Raw genomic sequence first — 22,518 nt, forward strand, 5'->3', positions numbered from 1 at the left:
GAATATTTAAATACAATAGTCTATTAAACATTAAAAGCTTCCCTAAACAGGGCTGCCTTCAGATGTGTTCTAAAAGTCTGGTAGTTGTTCTTCTCTTTGACATCTTGTGGGAGGGCGTTCCCCAGGGCAGGTGCCACTACCGAGAAGGCCCTCTGCCTGGTTCCCTGTAAGGGGAACCACCAGAAGGCCCTTGGCACTGGACCTCAGTGTTTGGGCAGAACGATGGGGGTGGAGACACTCCTTCTGGTATACTGGACTGAGATGCATTTCTATTTAAATTATCTTGATTCCCCCCTCCCTGAAATTTGCACCTATGTGCACACAGCACATTCAAAAGTTATGTGAATTGATGTCCTCTTTTGGGGCAACCAGCTGACCTTGACTGCCCACTCTGCAACCTTGGGCCAGCCGCACACTCTCAATCTAACCTACTGCGCAGGGTTGTTGTGAGAATAAAATGTGGTGTGGCGGGAAAAGCACATGTACGCCGCTATGCGCTCCTTGGAGGAAGGGTAGGGTAAAATGATATCAGTTAACAAATCATAATAAAGTAAGAGTGGCAGGTAGCCAGCCATTGCTATGTTTCCAGAGTGAACAGGCTGCAATACCGCCAATCCTCTCCAGTACCGCTTTGGACATGCAGGATACTGTTCCTGCATAAACTCAGCTGTTATGCTCATTGACCTTTTGGGAAACAAGGGGAACATAATAGGCTGGTAGGCAGCCAGGATGCCATTGGCTTCAAAGTTGCCTACGAAGTATTCTGAGAGGAACAAGAGGTACAGTTCCCCCTGTTTTTTGTTTTTTTTAATGAAAAGGAGCCAGCCCTTAAGAAAGACAAAAAAGTCAACTGTGGTCATTTAGTCTACATGCGTAGGTAAAATGGGCCAACTGATCTATACAGTGGTACCTCAGGTTAAGTACTTAATTTGTTCCGGAGGTCTGTTCTTAACCTGAAACTGTTCTTAACCTGAAGCACCACTTTAGCTAATGGGGCCTCCTGCTGCTGCTGCGCCGCCAGAGCACAATTTCTGTTCTCATCCTGAAGCAAAGTATTTAACCCGAGGTAATATTTCTAGGTTAGAGGAGTCTGTAACCTGAAGTGTATGTAACCTGAGGTACCACTGTACAGATGGACTTTGGAATGCAGCTGTTTAATTTGGGGACTTTCCGTCATTCTGCAGAATAAGGTAATCTGGTTTATTAACTGGATCAGCACGGCACAGGAACAGAAGGTGACAGAAATTACACCCATCTTGCAGCAGCAAAATTTACGGGCGACAGCCGTTTGCCAAAGGGTGTAGTCTTTGGCTGCTGAAGCTGATGACAGTTTCAGTGAAGCTAGGATTTATTGCTAAGAATTATTTATTTAGTAAATTTAATGTGTGAAGTGCTGTGCTGTTTTCAGTTTGTCTGGACTCCTAGGAACCTTATGTGTCGGTTCACTATAATCCCTGTGTTACTTGTTTAAGGCCACCCACCAATAGGGATGGGATAATCTGCAAATTTTGGTTTTTTCTCCATTAATCGTTTCCCCACTCCTAATTTCAGTTGGCCACAACCCCGTCCCCTGCAGTTTGGGTCTGGGCAGGAAACTTGCCGTACCAAACTCCAGGATCCAAGAACAGAGATGAGGACCCTGAGGGCCACATTCCCCTGTGGCAATCTTCCAGGGGCCACAAGTCAGTGCTGGGCAGGGCCAGAGGCAAAAGTGGGTGGAGCAAGTTTCTGCACACATTCTCTGTCCAGGAAATCAAGAGGAATTATTAGAACATATTCCAGATGGGAAAACACAGCCGTCGAGGGTGTGAAACAGGGCGGATGAGGGGTGTAGTTTGGGGAAAGAAGGGGTGGCTAGGGAGGAAGTGTGGCCTGGATTCCCGAGAGGTAAAGGGACCCCTGACCATTAGGTCCAGTCGTGGCCGACTCTGGGGTTGCAGCACTCATCTCGCTTTATTGGCCGAGGGAGCCGGCATACAGCTAACGGGTCATGTGGCCAGCATGACTAAGCTGCTTCTGGCAAACCAGAGCAGCGCACGGAAACGCCGTTTACCTTCCCACTGGAGCGGTACCTATTTATCTACTTACACTTTGACGTGCTTTCGAACTGCTAGATTGGCAGGAGCAGGGACCTAGCAGCGGGAGCTCACCCCGTCGTGGGGATTCAAACCACCAACCTTCTGATCAGCAAGCTCTAGGCTCTGTGGTTTAACCCGCAGCGCCACCCACGTCTCTCCCGAAAGGCAGAGAGGCCTAGAGGGCCACATTCAGCCCTTTGGCCTATCCCTGCACCAACATGTGACTGGTGGTCTAATGACAGCTTCTCCACAAGTGCTTCAGGAGCACAGGGGTTTTTTGAATTCACAGCCTGGCCTCACATACATGGAGATGCCCTTCATGATCATTGGGGCTTCTATGTGGAGGATCTTCATGGGGCTGGTCAATTAAGATGCACATAGCTGCAGTAGCTTGGAAGCAGGGCTGCTGTGATTGTTTTACTGAGTGTAGTCCTCTGTTTTGAAGGACATTCAGAGGGCAGCCCTCTCTTCGATGGTGTCATCTGTTTGAGGGTTGTCCCATCCGTGACTGGTTTGTAGATCTGAAACCAAGAGATCCATGGGCCTTCCTTGCTGTGCTGGTCGGGGCTAATGGGAGTTGTAGTCTGACGCACCTAGAAGCCACCAGTTTGGAGAAGACTGGCACAGGCAGTATGTAGACAATGCTTTAAAATAAAGACACCTGACCACAATGTTATCATTTACTTGCTACAGAAGGAAAATCTTTATTGCAGGCTGCTAGCCGATAAGATCACGGTTTTCTGTCTTGGTTTGCATGGAAGAAAGGTGCTCAAGAAAGCAGCGGTGACAGAAGCAGAGAAAAAAGGCAACACTAAGACGGGATTGTGGGTTTAAGGCAGAAATCTTCAAGCTCCTGACTCCTTGGCATAGCTTTTTTCATGGCATGCATCTGCTGTGGCATGCTTCGAAAGATTCCCCATGAGAATCTGAGATGGCTTATTTAATTGGCTTTTCTTCAACCGACTGGACGTGAGTCGAGACGACTTGATCACCAATTCTATCTTCCACTATTGTCTTGATCACTCTTGTTTTTTGTACATCTGTGCAAGAAAAGAAATGCAGGCATTTAGGAGAGCAGTTATTCTTTTAAACAGGCAGATCATGGAGCTCTTATTTAAACATGGGGGGGGTACTGTACTACTTAGAAATACAGGAAGCTGCCTTATAGTGAACCAGACCATTGACCCATATAAGCCAGTATTGTCTATACTGATAGGCAGCAGCTATCCAGGTTTCTGTCTGCTTTCCCAGTTCTGCTTGGAGATGTAGGGGATTGAACCTGGGATGTTCTGTATGTAAGGCAGATGCTCTGTCATTGTGCCACACACTCTGTGCCATCAATATCCCATTTGCCCAGGGTCGACCCACAATTCATAGCCCATGCAAATAGCAGCTTGGAGGGACGAGGGCCAATGGGAGCAGCTACAACCCTGATCAACCATCCCATTGGGCAATTTCTGCACTGGGTGACTGTGGTGATCACACACAGGGCCTCTGGTCTATTGACCCTGTGCCGCCACTGCGATTGCTTTTTCCGTTGCCACCACGCCATATCTCACGGGGACACACGGAGTCCAGACAGTTGTTAACATTAACAAATAATCAAGTTTATTTTTAAATGCAGGAACAAGCTTATGGTTTCAGTTAATTTTGCTTAGATCTTAGTTCCTAACAACTTCAAACTGATTATTCCCAACTATCTATCTGACTCCACCTGACAATTCCTCTCACTCTCTCACAATACAACTCTACCAACCCACACCTAATCCTCCCTCTTCCTTCTCCAGTTCCCAAACCTCAACTGACTTTCAAAACCTCCCACTCTAACTTTTACTCCTCCCTTACATTCCCACTGGCCAATCACATCACACTCATTTAACCCTTTCCTTATGACCCACCCTAGGAGGCAAACGCCACAGTGACCATCTGAGGTAAAGTTGTTATTACATTGGTGGCTCCTTAACTTTGATTCTTTCTTCACCAGCACAACCCTGCCATATACGGAACTTTCTCAGTTCAATTTTGGTACTCCAATAGGCAATTTATCAGCACTATTTCACCCTCTGACATTAGTAGCAAAATAAATGCGCATTTTAAACAAAAATAGAAATGTGCATTTTTAACAGAAAAATAAGAGCAACATGTATTACCTCTGCTGCTGCTTCCATATCTTGATCCTGAATCCTGCGAACTTCCACCACTAAATCCTCTGTCTGTAGATCCTGAGCTTCTAGATTGTGAGTCTGCAGACCCAGAGCCTCTGGACTGTGACTGAAAGCTGGAAGTTTCTTGGACCCTGGATCTGGAATCTGAAGAACTGGAAGATCCGAACCCTCTAGATCCTGTGGATCTCGAGTCTCCACTGCCAAAAGCTCTGGATCCAGAGCTGGAAGAGGTCTGGTCTCTAGAACTTGAACCTACAGATCCTCTAGATCTAGTTTCTGAAGAGGTTCGTCTGGATCCAGATTCAAAATCACTATAAGAACAGTAAAAAACATAGAAACTTTAGACTTGGTTATAGAAAAAAGAGAGGGCTTCTGTGAATGTACATTTGACAGTACCAAGATCAGTAAAGTCTTTATTGTAGATATTATGTGGGATCGAGATGAGAAAAGGCAACATCTATCTGAACCGTAATGAAGTTTGGATGTATTGAATAAGTGTGCTAATATTATTGTGGGTGGTTGGGTGCAGAAGTACTTCACACTCTTTCTCTCACAGCCCTTTCCCCCACTGTTAGGTAGCCCTTCCTCAGCTGGTGAAAGTTTTCCTCTCCTGCAATTCCTGTATTTGCCCCCCAAGCTACTATCAAACTTTCTCCTAAGCTTAATAGAAGCATGGGTGGTGGTGGTCCATCAGAATTGTGGAATTGTGGGTGGAGGAGGGAAGGTTTAAGACATTACTCTTCCTGCAATCACCTTTGTGCTGCTCAGCTGACTGGAGAACAGCTGACAGTGGTGGAAAGAGGGTTGGACTGCAGAAAAAGAGATAGTCTTCTTGCTACTCTGCTTATCAGTAGGAGGATCTGTTTTATGGACCATGTACAATTAGGCAGTTGGCCAGAAGCAGCTCCCCCCCCGTGTGTGTCCCTCTGTGTGTATGTATATATGCATATATGCATATATGCATATATGTATATATATGTGTGTGTCTCTGTGTGTGCATATATAGTCTTATATCTATTGTCCAATCTGTCATAGAGGCTTTTTAACAAGCTTGTCTTTTGTCTCCCTATCCAATAACAGATTAAACATTTTAAACAAGTTTTTCTTTGTTTTGTAGAAGTTCTTTTTCAAATTGTGAGCTTTGATATGAACACCCATTTTTCCTGTTTATTTGAAACATTTCATGTAACTGATGATATTGTAGCCAGCCCTTAACATGACTCCTTACACTTTCCATTGATTTCCGTTTAGATTCCCCCTCTTTAAAGCGCAGCAATTCCCTGTAGGTTGCCCACTGTCTATCTATATTAACTTTCTTAATTGTAATAGCCTCGATTGGAGATACAGTCATACTTCATGTTGCATCCGCTTCAGGTTACATCTTTTCAAGTTGCATCCTGCGGCAACCCGGAAGTACTGGAACAGTTACTTCTGGGTTTCGCTGTTTGGGCATGTGCAGAAGCGCTAAAATGCACTGCATGCGTGCGCAGATGCGGCGCTTCTGGATGCAAATGCTTCAAGTTGCAGACACGCCTCCGGGACGGATTACGTCCACAACTCGAGGTTCCACTGTAGCCAACTCTATACAAATTCTTCTTTAGAATATGATTCATAAAACTTTTATAAATTTTTGCCTTCCCATACCAGAGACATGCATGCCAGCTGAATTTTAAATCGTGACCTTCTAAGTCCAGGATGTCTGCATTATCCAATGTGATCAATTCTTTTAACCAGCACAAGCAGGCTGCCTCATAATACATTTGCCCATTTCTGAACCAGAAATAGAAAGAAAGGGCATGTTTCTTGGAGACTATGCAAACTGACTGGAGAATGTGCGTATCGAGCGGGGAAATGCCCAGTTAAGCAATGAGAAACCAAGTGATGTGTGGACCCTTAGGCAAAGGAGAATCAAATACATTTAGGAATGGCAGACGTCTACCACGTTCCTCCCTTTTTTACCTGTCTCCTCCATCCAGCAGACTGCGGTAAGTCTCAATCTCATTCTCCAGGCGGATCTTGATATCCAGGAGCTGTTCATATTCTCTGTTTTGGCTTTCCATGTCTTCCCTGATCTGCACCACTTGTCCCTCCACGTTGCTTATCACTCCTTGTATCTGGGAAAGTTCGCCACAGAATCTGCCTTCTACATCTGCCAGGGTGGCCTCCAGAGATTGTTTCTGATGAAAGGGGGGGAAAATGGAACATTGAAAGTTGAATAAAAAGATAATACAAGAACACAGATAATAAAAACATAAATAAACAAATAGCCCTTCCCACAAACACATTTAAAAGATCATGGTATGTTTAATGGTAGGGCTGGATGCTACAAGGCCATGTGTGCCCTTTGTGTATATTGTCTATATCTCTTCTTGTTTTAAACTTAAGGAAGGGTTAGAAAGGTAATAAAGTAATAAGTAAAGAAAGATGTTAACTGTTAGCCCCAAAATGAAAAGTGAGCGAGGTCCCAACTAAAGAGGACAGGCAACCTAAGTTGACAGAATCTGCAGAACTTGCAGATTAAACACATAGAATAAGAGAGCAAGAAGAACATACATTTAAAGAAGAGTGGAAAACATTTATTGAATATGTGGAAAATGACTGTATACAGCTGAAAACACTGGCAGCCTTAAGATAAATTCAGCAGAGTAAATAATTTTTGACGGATGTAAAAGTGGAAAATTGATTTGAATGGTTATAGTAAAATATGCAGGGATGTATGATACACAAAATGAACCACGGAAAGAGAAGAAGGGAAGTCCCTGGATATTTTAAAGTTTGTGAAATGTTTATTTGCAATTGTATAATTGTAAAATAAAAATTCTCAAAGAAAAAAGATGCTAACTGAACGAAAGAAAGAATTCTTATACCATAGACAATTGTGTTTGCAGTTCCATTTCTAGGCTTTGCAGAGTGTGTCTCAGTTCGGTAATCTCACTCTTGTTGGTGCTGGTCTCTTCGACACTGCTGCTGATCTGCTTATTCAGTTCTTGACTCTGAAATAAAGCGATTAAAAGAGGTAGAGCGAGTTATCCAAAGGTTTTTAGTCAAATGAATAATTTTGCTTAAGGAGGAGTCCTCCACGAAGTCAAAAGTGAGCATTTTCTGCAAGACAAAAAGAAGGCACCTTTTATCATATGTGGTGGAATTGTAAAGTGATAAAGGAATTCTGGGAAATGATATAAAATAAATTGAAAAAAATGTTTAAAATAACCTTTGTTAAAAAAAACTCAGAAGCCTTTTTGTTAGGAATGGTAGGTGCAGAGATACCGAAGGAGCTGAAAAGATTGTTTATGTATGCTACAACAGCTGCAAGGATGCTACTTGCCCAGAGCTGGGAAGATGACAAGATGTCTACGAAGGTGGACCGGCAGATGAAACTACTAGACTATGCAGAGATGGCAAGATTAACTGGAAAAATCCGAAATCAGGAGGATCAAAGCTTCAACAAGGAATGGGACAAATTCATATTATATTTGAAAGACCACTGTAAACACTTGAACTCTTTGGCAGGTTTTAATTAACTCTTGCAATGAGACTTTGGATACAATGAAGGATTGTAAATTAGATGGACTTACAATATGCAGTTAAGAAAAAGTTACCTTAAAGAGCCCACGGAGGGGAGGAGGGAAGTCTTGAGATTCAGAAGAATCTTGTGGGTTTTTTTATTACTTGTGACTATGAGTGTGAATGAATTTGTAAAACCCAATGAAAACTATTGAAATAATAAAAAAGTGAGCATTTCCGCCACCTACCTGTTCATTGAACCAGGCCTCAATGTCTTGCCTGTTCTCCTCAGCGAGGGCTTCATATTCTCCTCTCATCTTATTGAGGAGGGCAGTCAGGTCAACTCCTGGGGCGGCATTCATTTGCACATCAATGCCTCCAGCCGTGGTATCAGTCACAGAGCTCATATCCTGCATCAATAAAAAATGTTCCTTCAACACTTGCTGCAAGAGCAGTAAAATAAAACAGATTGTGTGGGTTTTTTTTTAAATATGAGGAGTATCTCTGAGTAATTGTAATATTTTCTAGATGACATCAACTGGTTTCAATAACCTTGCTTCTACAGCCGAGACTCCAGAGAGGTCTATATCTGATTCAAAATAGATTGAGCAGGCGTAGGTGTGGGGTACCTCTTACCCAGGCACCCCCAAACTCAGCCCTCCAGATGTTTTGGGACTACAATTCCCATCATCCCTGACCACTGGTCCTGTTAGCTAGGGATGATGGGACGTGTAGTCCCAAAACATCTGGAGGGCCAAGTTTGGTGATGCCTGCTCTTACCATTTCATAGAAGCCAACTCCTAGGGGCCACGGGCCAAGTTTGGTGATGCCTGCTCTTACCATTTCATAGAAGCCAACTCCTAGGGGCCACGGGGCCTTGGCCCCCACAATAAAATATTTGAGGGGGCTGGGCCCTCACAGAGCTGATGGGCATTCCCATTCAAATGTTGTGTTGTACACTGCGTCATGTGATTGATTATGTGGGGTGGGGCTTACCTGGGCCCCCAACAATATTTTATTCAAGTTGGCATCCCTGTACTATTTTGTATTCTGCTCCATCATTTACCTGAAGTTTCTCCTGCGTAGGTAAAGCTTGATTTGGGCTCTGGTCTGTTTATTATCTATGTAAAGGTGAAAAGGCAAAGGACCCCTGGGCGGTTAAGTCCAGTCAAAGGCGACTGGGATGTGGCACTCATCTCGTTTTTCAGGCCACAGGAGCCAGCGTTTGTCCACAGACAGCTTTCCGGTTCATGTAGCCAGCTTCTGGAGCAACGGAACACCGTGATGGAAACCAGAACGCACAGAAATGCCATTTACCTTCCCGCCGCAGTGGTACCTATTTATATACTTGCAATGATGTACTTTTGAACTGCTAGGTTGGCAGAAGCTGGGACAAAGCAACAGGAGCTCACCCCATCATGCGAATTTGAACCGCCGACCTTCTGATCAGCAAGCCCAAGAGGCTCAGTGGTTTAGACCACAGTGCCACCCGCTCCCCTATTATCTATAGAGGTAATGCAAACCAATTCTATTAAGTCCCACGGCAAGCATACGTGTGTGTGTATATGTAATGTGTGTATATATGTAATGGTAAATATACACAAACACACACATATTGGACCTGACTTTAGGCATTACTGAGACCTACATTACCTCTTCATGAGTCTTCTTCATATACTCAAGCTCCTCAGTCAGGCTTTCAATCTGCATTTCAAGATCACCCCTGCTCATGGTTATCTCATCTAGGACCTTACGGAGGCCATTGGTGTCAGCTTCGACACTCTGGCGGAGAGCCACATCATTGTCATACCTGAAGCAAAATGGATTAAAAAGGTTGTCAGCAGATCATGTGGGAACCATCTGAACACAGAGAGGGAAACATGTTCCTTCTCTGTGGGTGTTTTCTTCGATGCCTTCATCAGTTTTCTTCACGGTTGGAGGCAACAATGCTTCTGAAGAGCAGTTGCTGGAAACCACAGGAGGAGAGAGGTCTCTTGTGCCCAAATCCTGCTTGCAGATTTCCCACAGGCCACTGTGGGAACAGGATGCTGGACTAGATGGGCCACTGGCCTGATTCAGCAGGCTCTTCTTAAGTTCCTATATTATTTTAAAAGTAAAGGGATCCCTGACCATTAGGTCCAGTCGTGGCTGACTCTGAGGTTGCGGCGCTCATTTCGCTTTATTGGCCGAGGGAGCTGGCGTACATCTTCCGGGTCATGTGGCCAGCATGACTAAGCCGCTTCTGGCGAACCAGAGCAGCACACGGAAATGCCGTTTACCTTCCCGCCGGAGCGGTACCTATTTATCTACTTGCACTTTGATGTGCTTTAGAACTGCTAGGTTGGCAGGAGCAGGGACTGAGCAATGGGAGCTCACCCCATCGCAGGGATTCAAACCACTGACCTTCTGATTGGCAAGTCCTAGGCTCTGTGGTTTAACCCACAGCTTTATGTTGGAGCTATGTGCTTGCATATCAGGTTTTAAAGAAGGTGTGGTTATCAGTGGTGTTTTTGTCACACATATGAACCAAACCTGGAATTAGCTAAGCACTCAGCTAAATTTATGATGTGAAATTAGGACTGCAGCCCTATAACCCTTGGGAGTAAGCCCCACTGAACTCCATGGGATGTACTTCTGAGTACACATGGTTGGGGCTGTGCTGGAGCACACAAATGCAATTCATTGTCTGGTGGGTATGAATTTGTTCCAGCCAAGCATACAGTAAATGTACTGTATTTACATCTCATGGGATATGCATGCTGGAGATCTCACAGTAGGCTGGTTTTTCTGCTCTACATGAATGATTCAGCAAACATCTCCACCAGGATGTGGAGCAGATGCCCATTTTGTCCCACTTACTTCAGCTTGAAGTCAGCAGCAGCCAGCCTAGCATTGTCAACCTGCAAAATGAGGCCACCATTGTCTGTAATTGCAGCAATTATCTGCAAAAGAAAGAATCAATAATTAATATATAATTGAATGTTGGATTCGGACATGTAGCAAGTTCCTCTCCCAACTCATTTGCACACATTTAAAGCACCATGATACCACTTTAAATAGTCATGGCTTCCCCAAAAGAAATAAACTACAGCGCTGTTGGAAATTTCTACCCAATTTTAATTTGTACAGGAATTATTATTTAGCTCCATTAAGAATAGGACGGATTATGAATTATGTTACATATCTTGTCTCCTTTTGTTGTGGGAAGTCAAGACAAGTCTGCTTAATTAATGAGGGGAATATATAGTATTAAATAGACAGATGAGAGATATATGGTTTTAAAATGACATCATTTCTTTCTTCTCTTTCATATAGTTTGAATAGATTTTGTCTAAAACTAAGCATCCAATAAGTTTAAGGAGTTTTTTTTTATTAGAATGGAAGAATACTAACAAAAAACCCCACAGAAAAGTAGGTAAATAAAATTAATATTTCAGCAATAAATGACTGGGGAGCTGGAGCTACTTCTCTATGAGGAAAGGTTACATTTCTGTGAACCGCCCTGAAACCTCTGGGTATAGGGCAGTATATAAACTCAACTGATAATAATAATAATGTGAGGGTTGGGGGAATTAAAGTATGCCCTTTGTCAAAATGGATCTCACCTTCCAGGGGTGTCTCTCAGAAAGGGCCATAACTCAATGATAGAGCATCTGCTTTGCATGCAGATTCAATCCCTGGCATCTCCAGAACAGACTAGGAGAGAAGCCTCTCTGAAATCATGGACAGTCACTGTAACTCAGTGTAGGCAACACTGACATAGTTGGATGAGTAGCATGGCTAAGTGTAAGGCACCTTCCTATGTTCCGGTGTCTCTAGCTATTTCCTAATTATTAAGGGCCTTTTGCCTGTAATTTCCCTAATAGATGTGTCTGGCAACTTGGCTTGTTGACCATTAAGGGACCTCAGCAGTCCCTCTGGCCCCATTAGCTCTCTCCTGCCCCCCTCCACCTGCAAATTCGCACCATAAATACAGCCGTACCTTGGTTTTTGAACAACTTAGTTCTCGAACATATTGGCTCCCGAACGCCACAAACCCGGAAGTGACCGTTCCGGTTTGCAAACTTCCTGCAGCCAATCAGAAGCTGCGCTTTGGCTTCCGAACGTTTTGGGAGTCAAACAGACTTCCGGAACGGATTCCGTTTGACTTCCAAGGTACGACTGTATAAGCCTTGTGAATCGAACAAACGCAGCATACAAAGCCCTGCGACATATTTTTGTGGCTTGTTTCTTTCCATACCTGCGCCTTAAGGTCATCGATGACTGCGTAATACTTGCTGTAATCCCGTTGCTCTCCACCCCTGGAGCTTCCTCCAAACTTCTCGTACCATTCTGCAATCTTCCTCTCCAGGTCACTGTTCGCCTCCTCCAGCGCTTGGACGTTGTTCAGATAGGCTGCCAAGCGGTCGTTGAGATTTTGCATTGTCTGCTTCTCGCCGCCGGAAAGGAGTCCACCCTCGCTGCCCCCGAAGCTGTTAAAGCCCCCGGCCGACCCACCTCCAACGGCGCCCCACCCAGCACTTGAGCCCCAGGACCCACCAGCACCACATGACACGCCACCAGAACTCCATCTCCCTCTGCTCTCAGACATCCCATTCATACCGCACATGCCCCCGCCAGAGCCCCAGGCGCCGCCACCACAGCTGGAGCCTCCACCAATGGTCCTTCTGCTAGATCCACCGCTGAAGCTTGAGCTTCCACCCAAGCCCCTGCCGCTTGATCCACCACTGAAACTGGAGCTTCCACCAAAGGCCCTGCTGCTAGATCCACCGCTGAAGCTGCATGCTCCATGGCCAGACATCCTTGCTGGTCCTCGGCTGCTGCTGCTGCTGCGGGAAGAAGCGGCTTGTCTGGAGGACTGGCTAAAGAAACTCATGTTTGCAGCACAACGTACAGAGGACCTTCCCTGTGCAGAAATGCAGTGATGGTGACCTCGGAAGGCAGTTTTTACCTTTTTATACACAAATGTGTAATTGCATCATACTCCTAAGTGTATGGTGTGTTTTTTTGCCAAATTGCTAGCCTAGCCCATCATCAGCTAATTATAATAATTAATAGCTAATCCCAATATGCATGCTTGGGTTCTTCCCTCTGGTTAATCAGCATGTCAACATGGAGAATAGGTGGAGCGGGGTGGGCCAACCCTTTCATTAGAGCCTTTGGAACTCAATTGAGTAATTACTGTACTTTCCTTTTTATAGCTTCGCTGCTTCCTAACACATTATTGCATGCTATTTCTTTAGGTACACTGGTACCTTGGGTTACAGACGCTTCAGGTTACAGATGCTTCAGGTTACAGACACCGCTAACCCAGAAATAGTACCTCAGGTTAAGAACTTTGCTTCAGGATGAGAACAGAAATCATGCAGCTGTGGCACAGCGGCAGCAGGAGGCCCCATTAGCTAAAGTGGTACCTCAGGTTAAGAACAGTTTCAGGTTAAGAACGGACCTCCAGAACGAATTAAGTTCTTAACCTGAGGTACCACTATATCCTCGTTTTATCCCTGCATTACCATGCCTCTTTATTCCTTCTCCCTTTTGCACACATCTTGCCGGAATTGCAGCGTTAACTTTCAGGTTAATGCTGATTCTGGCAAGTTTTATTCCAGTGTAGATAAAAAGGAATAACTTCTTCACACCGTGTGTGGTTAAACTGAGGAGCTAGTTTCCACAAGAGGCAGGGAGAGCCAACAACTTGGGTAGCTTTAAAAGAGGACTGGACAAATTCACTCAGGAGAAGGCTGTCAATGCCTACTAACCCTGATGGCTATGTTTGACCTTCACGGTTTGAGGCAATATATCTCTGAACACCAGTTGCTAGAAACCATGGGAGTGGAGAGCGCTGTCATGCTTTAGTCCTGCCTGAGAGCTTCCCATAATCATCTGGTTGACCAATGGGAGAACAGAGTCCTGGACTAGCTGGACTAAAGCACAGGTCCCTGACCCTTTACACCAGGGAGAGATTTTGGACCACAGAGATTCAGGGGGGCAAATCAGATTCTGAATACCACAGAAGTTCATAACTAGTAGCTGGTGGCTCCTGTTTATGACTGTGCTGAGCTGTCATATAGCTTATAGGCTCCCTTCCCCATCTCTTCTCTCAGGGCTGACTTAGGGTTTTCCAGGAATCGGGCTTTCTGAGGGGACTTTTCCAAAAAAAGCTCATCTTTGGGGAATATGGCAACCCTAGCTCCACTGCTATTTAGTTTAGAAAGGGAGAAAAGACCATATCTCACATAGAGATTGATCTAATCTATCAGACCCTTTTCTGCAGAAGAAAACATACACATAATAAAAAGATATTGTCAGGGTTTCTGGGAGAGAGGAGGAGATGACAGAGGAGACGGAAAGCGAGTCAGAGGATTCTCAAAAGGGGGTTACCTTAATCAAGCAAAAGGGAGGAGAAGGGAGAAGCGGAGAGGAGCCCAGTGGAAGACAGACGCAGCAAGAGGCGTCTCAGCCGGAACGGAGAAAAGGGGGTGGAGTCGTCAGCCTCTCGGAGGGAGCAGGATTAGGAGAGAACAGAGAAAGGGGGTTGGAGCAAGGTGTTCAGCCGGAAAGGGTGGAGAGCAGAACAAGGGGTGGTGTAGCGGTCGAAAGAAAGGTCAGCAGCAACGTACGCGCGCCAAGTTCAAACGTAGAGGCGCGCGGAAGTGGAGAGAGCTCAGGGGAGGAGCCCGGCCCTAAAGCCAGAAGGAGGGGGGAAGAGGCGGCAGAGGATTCAGCCTCAGGCGAGTCACGGAGAGAGGGAACCCAGGGGGGCAGGAAGACCCTGCGGAAAAGAAAGGAGAGGAAGAGGTGGTCTAGAGCCAGGCTATTAAGTTGGTGTGGAAGAGGGGAGGAGTCAGAGGGGACTTCAGCGGTCTAACGTGACAGACGTACGGCCACGATGCTGAACTGTACGAGAAGCAGAAATCTTCAATAAACTTTTCCTGTAAATAAACTGCAACGGAGTGAGGTCTCTTGTGAGCTGGGACCCGTCCTGGGTGGCCGTGACAGTAAGTCCCCTCTCAGAAAGCAAAAAATTTTTTTTTGCGAAGCTCACGAACGGGAGCAGCCATGAGCGCTGAGGAGCAGCTGGTTGCACTGCGGGATCAGGTTACCGCTCTCACATCGGCAGTCATTGCTTCGCAGAAGAAGAATGACGACTTGGAGAAGACGTGCCAGGATTTGCAGGCAAGGTGGGAACACGCGGACAGGGCGGGGGCCCCAGGTTCCAGAGCGGAGGGCATTGCGCTTGGACGGAGGGGGGGTGCCCTGGTTCCGCATTTTAATGGCAACTTGCAAGACTATCCCAATTTCAGAGCGGACGTCGTATATGCACTGCATTTACTCCGTCACGATTTTAAAGATGAGGAGGAGAAAGTGGGGTTCATTGTTTCGCACCTGCATGGGGAGGCCAGGGCTTGGCTACGCAATCTGTGGCGCGAAGATGGACCGGCCCGTCGCAATTCAACTGCGTTCATCAAAGCGATGGATTCTTGTTTTCAATCCTCTGTGGATGTGGACATTGCGCGCCGTCAAATGCACGGGCTGAGGCAGGGGAAAGCGACTGTGCGCCAATACCACTCTAAATTTTTTGCATTGCTCACCGCCTTAGATTGGCCAAAGGACAGTAAGCCGGTCAGAGATCTTTTTTGGGAGGGATTGAGCCCCCCCCATCAAGGATGAGATCGCTAGGGGGGACAGACCCCAGACCCTAGAAGACGTGGTGCAACGGGCTTTAGCTATTGGAATTCGACATGAGGGACGTCCGTGGCACGAGGAGGACGGGCCCCAAGCGCGTGCGCAAGCGAGGACTCTCCCTTTTGTGCACAGGGATTTCAGCCGTGCGCACCCCTCGCCAATGGGGAAGGACAGCGAGGAGCCAATGGAGATTGGTGGTGCTAGGGCTCAGAAGCCATCCCAGAGCCCTGTCCCTGGTGCAGCCAAAGCGAAGCCTCCTAGAGGAACCAGGAAGTGTTACATCTGTGACAGTGCGCACCATATGGCGAAAGAGTGCCCCCAGAGGCTCCAGAAGCACACTGCAGCACTGGCAACTGTAACAGCAGAGGTGCAACCAGGGGAGCAGCTTCAGGGAAACGACAGTGCCTGGCTGGAAGCAGAGCTACTGGGGCTCAGCCAGGCGGATCTGTAGACAAGCCCCCAGCATCACTGCAGAGCGTGGACCCTTTGCCTCCCAGACCGGCAGTTCTGCTCACAGCAACACTCCAGTTGCCTGATGGGAGACTCCTCGAGGTTCCAATAACGATCGATTCGGGAAGCAACGCCGACTTCGTGGGACTGCAGTTCGTTAAGCAGCACAACATGGCGCTCCTGCCTGCAACGACGCCTCTAAACGTGGTCACGGTAGACGGCAGGAAGTTGCTGGGGGGGCAAGTGGTGCAGCAAACCCCTCCCATGATGATGCAGATTGGCAACCATCGAGAACTTATTAGTTTCAATGTCACCCACTTATCGGACACACCCATCGTGTTAGGCATGAGTTGGCTGGAGAGGCACAGTCCCGCGGTTGCGTGGTACCAGCGGCAGATCACCTTTTGTTCATCGTATTGTGCTCAGCATTGCTTTCAGACCGATCAGGGAGGAGAAGCCGAGCAGCAGTTGCATCTGGGTATGGTGCAAACAGTGCCTCACAAGTACCAGGACTTCTTGGAGGTTTTCTGTGAGAAGGAAGCTGACAAGTTGCCGCCTCACAGACCTTACGACTGCGCGATTGATTTAGTGCCAGGGGCGCAACTGCCTGCTGCCAAGCTGTACTCCATGTCGGAAGACGAGATGCAAGAGCTTCGGGAGTTCATAGACCATAACCTCAAGCGAGGTTTCATCCAGGAATCTAAAGCAGCGGGTGGCAGCCCTGTGTTCTTTGTGAAGAAGAAAAACACGCCCCAAAAAAGGCTTATAGTGGATTACAGGTTCATAAACAGCTTGACTAAGCCCAAAGCTTTCCCCATGCCCAAGATTGACGACCTTTTAGCGACCGTCAGGAGGGGCAAGATTTTCACCAAGCTGGACCTACGTGGAGCTTACAATCTCATCCGCATCCGGAAAGGAGATGAGTGGAAGACCGCCATGTTCACCCCTCTGGGCACATACGAATACAGAGTCATGCCTTTCGGTCTCCAAAATGGCAGCCACGTTTTTCAAGCATTTATGCACCACGTGCTAGCAGGTCTCCTCTACAAGAAGTGTGTCTGCTTTCTCGACGATATCCTGATTTTCTCGGAATCGCCGGAGGATCACGATAAGGACGTGAGGGAGGTCCTGCAGAGGCTGAAGGACCACAGGCTGTACGCCAAGTTGGAAAAATGCCAGTTTGATGTCAGAGAGGTTGATTTCCTTGGCTACAAGTTGTCCGACGAGGGACTGGCCATGGACAGGGCTAAGGTTCAAGCGCTGTTGGACTGGAAAAGCCCTCGAAATCGGAAAGAGGTCCAGAGGTTCATCGGCTTTGCCAATTTTTACCGCAAGTTTATTAAGGGTTTTGCGAACGCGACGGCGGCTATCACTGACACCCTCAGTTCCAAGAAGAAGAAGTTCGTCTGGACCGAACAAGCGGAGCGGTCCTTCCGGACGCTTAAAGGTCTTTTCGCCTCCGAAGAGCAGCTGCTCCACGTGAATCCCGGCAGACCCATGCGGGTAGAGACCGATGCGTCAGACAGAGCGGTTGGGGCCGTTCTTTTGCAAGAGGATTCACAAGGCAACTGGAGACCGGGTGCGTTCTACTCCCGGAAGCTCAGCAAGACGGAGCGCAATTATACCATATGGGACAGGGAGTTGTTGGCCATTCATGCAGCTTTCAAAGCGTGGCGACACTTCTTAATAGGAGCCAAGCACACGGTGCAAGTCCGCACGGATCACAAGAACTTAGAGTATTGGCGGACGGCTAAGTTACAGACCCAGCGACACATGCGCTGGGCGGAGTTCTTTGCGGATTTCGACTTCAAAATAGAATACATCCCAGGAGACTCCAATGTTATTGCAGACGCGCTGTCCCGAAAGCCGCAATACTTGGAGGAAGCAGCTCCAATCGCAGCAAAGCACATTTTCGCACCGCAGGCGTGGACGTGCGCTACCATCGCAGTCGACCTGGACGCGGTGCGACGCGCGTTGCAAAGGGATCAGTTTGCACAGTCCAAGATGGAGGAGCTACGCGGAGGGTCGCGAGACAACGATGAGTTCCAATTGCAAGATGGACTTTTGACTCGTAAGGGTGCCCTTTACGTGCCCACCGACGATCTTCGAGCCAAGGTGCTGCAACAATTGCATGACGCCCCTAGTGCAGGCCATTTCGGCAAAGAGAAGACGATGGAGTTGGTGGCTAGAGACTTTTGGTGGCCCCAGATGAGAGGAGAGGTGGCGGACTACGTCGCCAGGTGTGATATCTGCCAGAGGTCCAAACCAGTGCACCAGAAGCAGGCGGGATTGCTAGAACCGCTGGAGACACCGCAGCAACCGTGGGAGAGGGTAGCGTTGGACTTTGTTACGGACCTGCCCAGCTCCAGAGGTAAGACGGCGGTGTTAGTGGTGGTGGACTTGTTCACCAAGATGGCGCATTTCATCCCTTGTGCCAAGGTGGCGACGGCAGAACAGACCGCAAAGCTCTTCATCGATCACGTCTTCAGAGTGCATGGACTTCCGCAGTCCGTCTTGTCCGACAGGGGGCGCCAGTTTGTTTCCACTTTCTGGCGAAAGCTTCTGGGCATCTTGCACGTCAAAATCAACCTGACATCGGCGAGACATCCACAAACCAACGGTCAAGCGGAGAGGGTCAACGCGATCATGCAGCAGTACCTGCGGTGCTACGCCAACCAGCGACCTGCGGCGTGGGTGGACTATCTGCCGATGGCTGAATTCGCCTACAACAACACGAAACACGCATCCACCGGGGTGACGCCTTTCTTCGCGAACAATGGCCGTCATCCCAGAACCTTCCCGAGATTTGCGGCACCAGGAGGGGGGGGGCCTCAAGATGCCGACCAGTTTGCAGCGGAGTTGCAAGAGGTGCACGAGGAGCTGCGGAGACATTTGGAGCTGGCAAAACAGGCGTATAAGGTGCAGGCCGATAAGCACAGGAGGGCGGGAGAGGACATCCAGATTGGGGACTGGGTGTGGTTAGCAGCCCACGCGATGCCGGCCAGGTCATTGGCCAAGAAGAAGTTAGGACACAGGCAGCTAGGGCCATATCAAGTTGAGGCTAAGATCAATCCGGTGGCTTTTTGTCTAGCCCTTCCGGAGGGTTCCAGGGTGCACCCGGTCTTTCATAGGTCGGTGCTCACTCCCTACAAAACCCCACACAGGTTTCAAGAGTCAGGAGCACTCCCAGAGCCACGTAGGAGGGCGCCTGAGGGGGGGGAATCGCCAAGACCAGAACCTCTTAACGAGGTCACAGAGATACTGGACTCGAGATGGGGGGAGGAGGGAGTTGAATATTTTCTAGCCAGGGAAGGCACTCCGGCCTCTGCCAATAGCTGGGTGCCGGGTTACGCGTTGGACGAACCCCTGTTGAAGGAGGAGTTCCATGCACTTTTTCCGCACAAGCCCATGCCCGAGGAGTATTTTGATGATTGGCTTTTCACGCCCACTTTGTCAGACAGCACGTTCGAGGGTTTCTCCTCACCCGAGGGCCATACGCCCGAAACAAGCCCGACCAGGGATCCGAGACTGGGGGGGAAGGAGACAGGCCCTTGTTGGTGGGTGGATCAGCCAAGGGAGGCATGGAGTCAGAGATGGATGGTAGGTCCTTGGCAGGCAGCGCCAGGAGAAGCAGTGATGGAGGAAGAGACTGTGAGGTCTGTGGGTGGGGAACCCGAGTTCGAACACACATATACGGAGATGACAGAGGAGAACGTTGAAGTGGACAACTTGTATCCTGAACCGACCCCGGAAGAACCACGTTTTCCTCAACCTGCACCCGGCGAGCGGGAGGGGGGAAGGGGGGGCTTCGAGGGGGGGATGGATGTCAGGGTTTCTGGGAGAGAGGAGGAGATGACAGAGGAGACGGAAAGCGAGTCAGAGGATTCTCAAAAGGGGGTTACCTTAATCAAGCAAAAGGGAGGAGAAGGGAGAAGCGGAGAGGAGCCCAGTGGAAGACAGACGCAGCAAGAGGCGTCTCAGCCGGAACGGAGAAAAGGGGGTGGAGTCGTCAGCCTCTCGGAGGGAGCAGGATTAGGAGAGAACAGAGAAAGGGGGTTGGAGCAAGGTGTTCAGCCGGAAAGGGTGGAGAGCAGAACAAGGGGTGGTGTAGCGGTCGAAAGAAAGGTCAGCAGCAACGTACGCGCGCCAAGTTCAAACGTAGAGGCGCGCGGAAGTGGAGAGAGCTCAGGGGAGGAGCCCGGCCCTAAAGCCAGAAGGAGGGGGGAAGAGGCGGCAGAGGATTCAGCCTCAGGCGAGTCACGGAGAGAGGGAACCCAGGGGGGCAGGAAGACCCTGCGGAAAAGAAAGGAGAGGAAGAGGTGGTCTAGAGCCAGGCTATTAAGTTGGTGTGGAAGAGGGGAGGAGTCAGAGGGGACTTCAGCGGTCTAACGTGACAGACGTACGGCCACGATGCTGAACTGTACGAGAAGCAGAAATCTTCAATAAACTTTTCCTGTAAATAAACTGCAACGGAGTGAGGTCTCTTGTGAGCTGGGACCCGTCCTGGGTGGCCGTGACAGATATGAAGAATTTTTTTTAAAAGAAAACAACAACCAAGACAAGCATAAACAGATTTTTAATGCATGCACGCATAAAAATGACAACAAATGGCAGCAGCCATAATGAAAACAACCACATTGTGGGAAAGCTTGCAGACAAGCCAATATGGCTTTTGATTCTGACCAACGGGGTATTGGCCTTTTGAAAGGGGGTGTACAATTATGCACTTGTAGTAGCAACATTGAATAATTCCCCCCCTATTGCCATTTTGTCTAGAAGCAGCTGTCATTTGGTGAATGGGGTTTAAGCTCTGCTTTAAAAGCACACCATTTTTTGCATTAATGCAATGCGATACAATGCTATATGGTTACACCGGGAGGGAATCCAGTTTATTCAGTTTATTTTTCTTTGTTAATATCAGAGGATTATTTGATTCATTGCTTTAAAAATTCAGCAGTTTGGTAAAACCAAGATAATCAGGAAGGTGGTAGCATTTTTATTCTGCTATCTATATAAGAATTTGCTATGAAATGATCCTTAATGTTTTGTGATCCATTAGCTATTTGACTCCCCACCCCCCCTTTTTTTAAAAAAAATGGCAGGTAAGTGCCCTGCCTGGAGCAGAGGTCACAGTATATTTTGGATGCAGTTCAAGTGCTTGCTTGAAAAGTAATTTTTTAAAAACCATCATCTTAATTCTGTGATTCTATGCTTAATTCTGGATTGAAAATAATTATGCTGTCAATGAATGGTGGCAGTTGAGTCTATGATAGTGCACTTAGCATATACTGGCTAATTTTCCTCCCGGCTTTCAAAGGGCAGATGAAGTTGTTGTTTTTTATCCCACTAATTACTTAAAGCTTGTCATGACTGCTGACTAGCTAAATCTCCTTTTCAATTAAAATAATGTTAGATACATTGCATCACGCATACCCTTTGCCAAACCCAGAAACATAAATCATCTTTTGAGACCACAGAGGCAAGCTTTTGTTAACCTGTTAGTCATTCTCCATCAACCACGGCCATCACATTGAAGAAAGACATGAGCACCTTTTTGTATCGCTTCTGACCGCGCCAATGAAGGTTCTGCTCCATCTGACTAATACGGGTTCACAAGGGCAAGAGATGACACTGGAGTCAACGCCATAACTTTCACAATCTTGGAACAAATGCCAGTCCTATCCAGTATCTATAGTGGTGCTCACCAGATCAATGATCTGCAGCAAAGGTTTTCAACCTTTTTGAGCCCATGGCTTACCTAACCAACCACATTCTTTCTGTGGCACCTCTGTGGGGCTCAGGAACCCAGTTACGTCACCCCTTGCCTTCAGAGCCGGCAGCCCCTCACCCCTTTTTGAACACCCTCCCTTGTGGAGTGTTCCCTCAGCCTCCTCTCCTCTCCCCTCTCCTTGGGAGTCTTCCAGGCAGCTACCACTACCACCCCAGTCTCTGAGCCACCCCCCTGCCCCAAAGAGGGGTGCCTCCTCACACTACCCCACAGGGGCCTGGGAAGAGGATGCCCCCAGCCATAACACCCTGACAGAGATTGGCCAAAGGTGAACATGAAGACAGCCCCTTACTCACCTTGGGAGGTAGCAGTGGGTGCTGCCGGGCCTGCATGGCAGAATGGCTCACACTGCAAGCACAAGAAAGGCCAGTTCAGTGCCTGCCTTCCTACCCAGCTTCCCACTTTTCTGCCCGTTCCCAACAGCGAGGGCTGGCTGGCTGGCTGGGCTCCCTCACCCACTTGCTTGCCTACTCCGAGGCCGCCTCAGGTCCTGACGACCAGCACCCTCTGGCCAGTGCCAGAGGCACCATTTGCCTGGGGCTGTTGCAACAAACAACAAATATATAAAATGAAAGGGTTTAAGGTCTGTAAAAAGGAGGAGGATTGGTTTGAGAAAATATTGAATTATTTGGGCAGGTTTGAACAATTTGGGGCAATTAAAATGTTAAAAGTTAAATAAACCTTGTGGAGGGAGGAGTGTTAAGGTATATAGAATTATACATATGGTTGATTTGAATATGTTATTATTGATTATGTATACCCAATGTAACAGCTGCCTGGGGTTTTTCACTGTTTGTTTTCACTGTTTGTGTTTTGGTTGTTGGTAAAAAAAATAAAAAATTAAACA

At 47.7% G+C, this 22,518-nt stretch overlaps 1 protein-coding gene across 1 annotated transcript; it reads right to left on the minus strand.

Moving 5' to 3' along the window:
* Window positions 1–1,282: 1,282 nt before the first annotated feature.
* Window positions 1,283–22,006, minus strand: LOC309355479 (keratin, type I cytoskeletal 10-like). Its single transcript, XM_081886400.1, has 8 exons — window positions 21,968–22,006; window positions 10,607–10,689; window positions 9,401–9,557; window positions 7,996–8,157; window positions 7,111–7,236; window positions 6,203–6,420; window positions 4,229–4,554; window positions 1,283–3,118 (listed from the first exon to the last, which is right to left on the minus strand). The coding sequence occupies exons 1-8, from the start codon at window positions 22,001–22,003 to the stop codon at window positions 3,015–3,017; spliced, it is 1,212 nt and encodes a 403-aa protein (XP_081742526.1). The 5' UTR covers window positions 22,004–22,006; the 3' UTR covers window positions 1,283–3,014.
* Window positions 22,007–22,518: the final 512 nt, after the last annotated feature.

Source organism: Podarcis melisellensis, assembly GCF_964234715.1.
Source record: "Podarcis melisellensis genome assembly, chromosome: 13".
NCBI classification, from domain to species: Eukaryota; Metazoa; Chordata; class Lepidosauria; order Squamata; family Lacertidae; genus Podarcis; species Podarcis melisellensis.

Excerpts from the sequence above, each read along its gene's own strand:
- LOC309355479 (XM_081886400.1), bottom strand. The coding sequence starts at position 22,003 with ATGCAGGCCCGGCAGCACCCACTGCTACCTCCCAAG. Across the intron at positions 9,558-10,606 it reads GCTGCTGACTTCAAGCTGAA|GTATGACAATGATGTGGCTC; the intron begins GTAAGTGGGACA and ends ATTTTGCTTCAG. Across the intron at positions 6,421-7,110 it reads TGCAAACACAATTGTCTATG|AAACAATCTCTGGAGGCCAC; the intron begins GTATAAGAATTC and ends CCCTTTCATCAG.